Source organism: Dromaius novaehollandiae, unplaced genomic scaffold, assembly GCF_036370855.1.
Source record: "Dromaius novaehollandiae isolate bDroNov1 unplaced genomic scaffold, bDroNov1.hap1 HAP1_SCAFFOLD_27, whole genome shotgun sequence".
In the NCBI taxonomy this organism is placed as follows: domain Eukaryota; kingdom Metazoa; phylum Chordata; class Aves; order Casuariiformes; family Dromaiidae; genus Dromaius; species Dromaius novaehollandiae.
This window is the reverse complement of record NW_026991415.1, coordinates 5,816,999-5,820,345: the sequence shown is the minus strand read 5'-3', so window position 1 is coordinate 5,820,345 and position 3,347 is coordinate 5,816,999. Positions and strand designations below refer to the sequence as shown.

Here is a 3,347-nt window from a genome sequence, read left to right as displayed (position 1 = left end):
CTGCACTGTGGGACCCTCATGGGCAGCAGAGCTTGTGTCAGAATGGCAGCAGCTGCCTGGGCCAGTGGTTTTCTCAATGGTCTCCTACACACTGCTAACACATTTTCAGTACCACTCTGCCAAGGCAACACAGTGGACCAGTTCTTCTGTGAAATTCCCCAAATCCTCAAGCTCTCCTGCTCAGACTCCTACCTCAGGGAACTTGGCCTTCTTGTGGTTAGTGCCTGCTTATTCTTTGGGTGTTTCATTTTCATTGTGCTGTCCTACGTGTGGATCTTCAGTGCTGTGCTGAGGATCCCCTCTGAGCAGGGCCGGCACAAAGCCTTTTCCATGTGCCTCCCGCACCTGGCCGTGGTCTCCCTGTTTCTCAGCACCTCATTTTTTGCCTACCTGAAGCCCCCCTCCCTCTCCTCCCCAGCTCTGGATCTGGTGGTGGCTGTTCTGTACTCGGTGGTGCCTCCAGCAGTGAACCCCCTCCTCTACAGCATGAGGAACAAGGAGCTCAAGGAGGCACTGAGGAAACTGATTCAAGTGGTACTAGTTCAGCAGCAATAAGCTGCCCACCTCTCTTCACAAGTCATTTCCAGTTTATCTCTGGCAGCTCTTTTGTTTTGCACATTCTATCTGTGTTACTCATGTTTGTGCACAAATGTTTGAATGCATCCCACTTCTCCAGAGACACAAACCCCATCTGTCTGACTGCGAGGCCTTCTGTAAATCTGTCCCTCACTGTGTCAGAGCTGACCACTCATGTAGGATCTCCGTAATAAAAGGGGATTTTCTCAGTACTCTGCCTGAACGATGGGCTCTTCTTCCCATCTGGAGCCAAGAATGCTCTCAGGGAATTGCACCTGAAAAGGCCCTGTTGCTGTGCCTGGGTTTTGCATGGGCTAAGGGGCATCAGCTCGTAGAGTGATGTGTTAGGGAAGGAGGGCTGGATTCAGCTGTCCCTTGCGAGTGCCCAGTGCCCCTGGAGGGGGTGAGTGGTCAAGAGGTATCTGCCGGGGACTGTCCCACATATTACAGGGCTGGTGACAGATGCCATTCCTGCTGGAAGGGGATATGAAGCCACCCAGGGAGCACAGAGGATCTCCAGGGCCAGCATGTGCCTGGAGTGGGCAGGCTGCTCAATCCCTGGGGCCGCAGGAGGTGCCGGAGGGGCTGCAGGCAGCCAGGGTTAAGGATCTCTGGTCATGAGAGCAGTGGAGACCTGGAGTGCCTGGCCTCCATTTCCTTGTGCCATTGCTGGCCCCCAGCCTGGGGGCTGATGGGGAGGCTGACACCCCTCTCTGCCCCCCAGCAGCTGCTGTGGCCTGCAGAGGGGCTGGGGCTGTGGGGTGAGTGCCCAGAGCTCTGCAGCCCCCTGCGTTGGGCACTGCTGCGGGGCCACCCCAGCCTGGGCTGCTCTGCTGGGTGGGCTGGGGAGAGGGCAGGGGAGGTGGGGAGAGGTGGGGAGGGTCTGGTCTGGTCTGGAAAGGGTCTGGGAGAGGAAAAATGCCATCAGACAGCTTCTGCATGTGAACAGCAGTGTGGGAGCACACAGCCCTGTGCTTGCATGGCAAATGCAGGTCTGCTGGGAAAGGCAGCAGGACATGGCAGGTGCAGGAGAGAAGAGCCCAGGTTGTTCCCTGTGTTGCATGGAGACAGTGGGGAAGCTGCTGCAGGGCCGTCGTCCCAGAGCAGCCCCTCACATCAGCCCTTTGCAGCACTGGCTGCTCATCCCAGCTGTGGGGTGGTCCATGGTCAGCTCCATCCTCCTGCAGGTGTCCATATCCCAACAGAGGGGAAAAGGCCAGTCTTACACAGCCTCTCCTCTGCACAAGAGTCTGGCAGATCCTGGAGCATGATATCTGCTGACCCTCATGTGAGGCACAGCCTGGGCTGGGCAGAGGCTGGGTGCTCACATCGCCAAACTCTGGAGGATCATTTAAGTCATTTAATAATACCCCAGCCCTTTCCATATCCAAGGCCTGTGGTTCCAGCTCCAGCTGAGCTCTGACTTACCTCACTCCATCCCTGCATGCACAGACAAGGTGTCAATGCTCCCCCTGGGCAGCCCGTGCCCCTTCCACCCTCTGTGCACTTCCACCCCAGCACCCTGAGCACTGGTGCTGCTGCCAGGGCAGAGGTGGAGGATCCCCCGGAGCCGCTCCTCAGGGAGCTCCCCAGGGAAACGTGCCCCAGCCCCAGCTGCAGCGTGGCAGAGGGGAGCTGCCCTCTCCTGACCCACCCTGGCAGTGCCAGCCCCACCTCAGCCCCCTCCTGAAAGGCTCCAGTACAGCCCTGGAGGGAGCTGGAGCTGCCTTGGGCCCCAGGGCAGCCAGATAGCAGGAGGGTTTGACATGGGCACAGCAGCAGTGGTGCTGAGAGCAGGGGAGGAGCAGGGAAATTGGGGCAAAGACCCCTGCCCTCAGCTGCATGGCTGGGGCACTGGATTCGTGATGCAGGTCCAGGGACATTGCACTGCCTTCCAGACTCTGCACTGCAGCCTGGCAGCAGCCCTGCAGTGTGTGGGCATGTCCTGAGAAGCCCAGGGTCCAAACTGTGGGAGATCCAGAGTGCCAGGGCTGTACAGCCCCATTGGGAGAGCCAGGGTGCCCGTGGTGGGGGGATACAGGGAGCCACGGCGGTACAGCCCCCAAGAGAGCTAGGGTCCCAGGGAGGGCCCGGGGGTCAGGCACTGTACCCAGGGGAGAAGCACTGCCTCAAGGTCATGCTGAGGAGCCCAAGGATCAGCTGATCTCCAGAGATGAGAAACATCTTTCCCCAGGCTCAGCCTGAAGCAAAGCTGGGCAAAATTCATGGGAAATGGGACCATGGTCCCAGATAAAGCCCTCCACATAATATGTGTTAAGGGCATGTTTACTCTTTTCTGGCACGTCATCTCTATCTTAAGCACTGCAGACCAAGAAACCTTGCTGAGGACTTTTAAAAGCAAAGAGCCTTGTCTGATGCCTCAGGGACGAAGGCTGCATCCTGTCCCATACTGGCCAACCTCCTACTTCTACAACAAGAGTGACCCACAGTAGTTATCAGTTTTGAGGCTCACCAAAGCATGTCAGTGCATTGCCAGGCTTTGTGCTGTTTCATCCCATATGACTTTTCTGCTGTCTTCAGAAAACACCAAACCTCAAATGAACCCCCAGCCCCCAGGTTACTACACAGCTCTGCCCAGTGCGGAGATCTGTCAGTGCAGGGGTGCAGAAGTGACCTCTCCAGTGCTGCATTTAAGATATTTCATAGCCTTTGTCACTGTCTGGAGATGTTCCTGAAGGATTTATCAGAAACTCTGGAACATAACTGGGAACTGAAGGGAGGTGGCTGCTTTCCAGAACTTGAGGGGAAAT

General features: G+C 57.0%; 1 protein-coding gene across 1 annotated transcript; it reads left to right on the top strand.

Annotated features, from left to right (window-relative positions):
* LOC135326359 (olfactory receptor 14A16-like) lies at positions 1-3,138 on the top strand (the record flags this gene model as incomplete). Its single annotated transcript, XM_064504241.1, has 2 exons — positions 1-462; positions 3,118-3,138. Coding segments are annotated over 2 exons (483 nt in total), but the record flags the coding sequence as incomplete, so codon positions are not given.
* Positions 3,139-3,347: the final 209 nt, after the last annotated feature.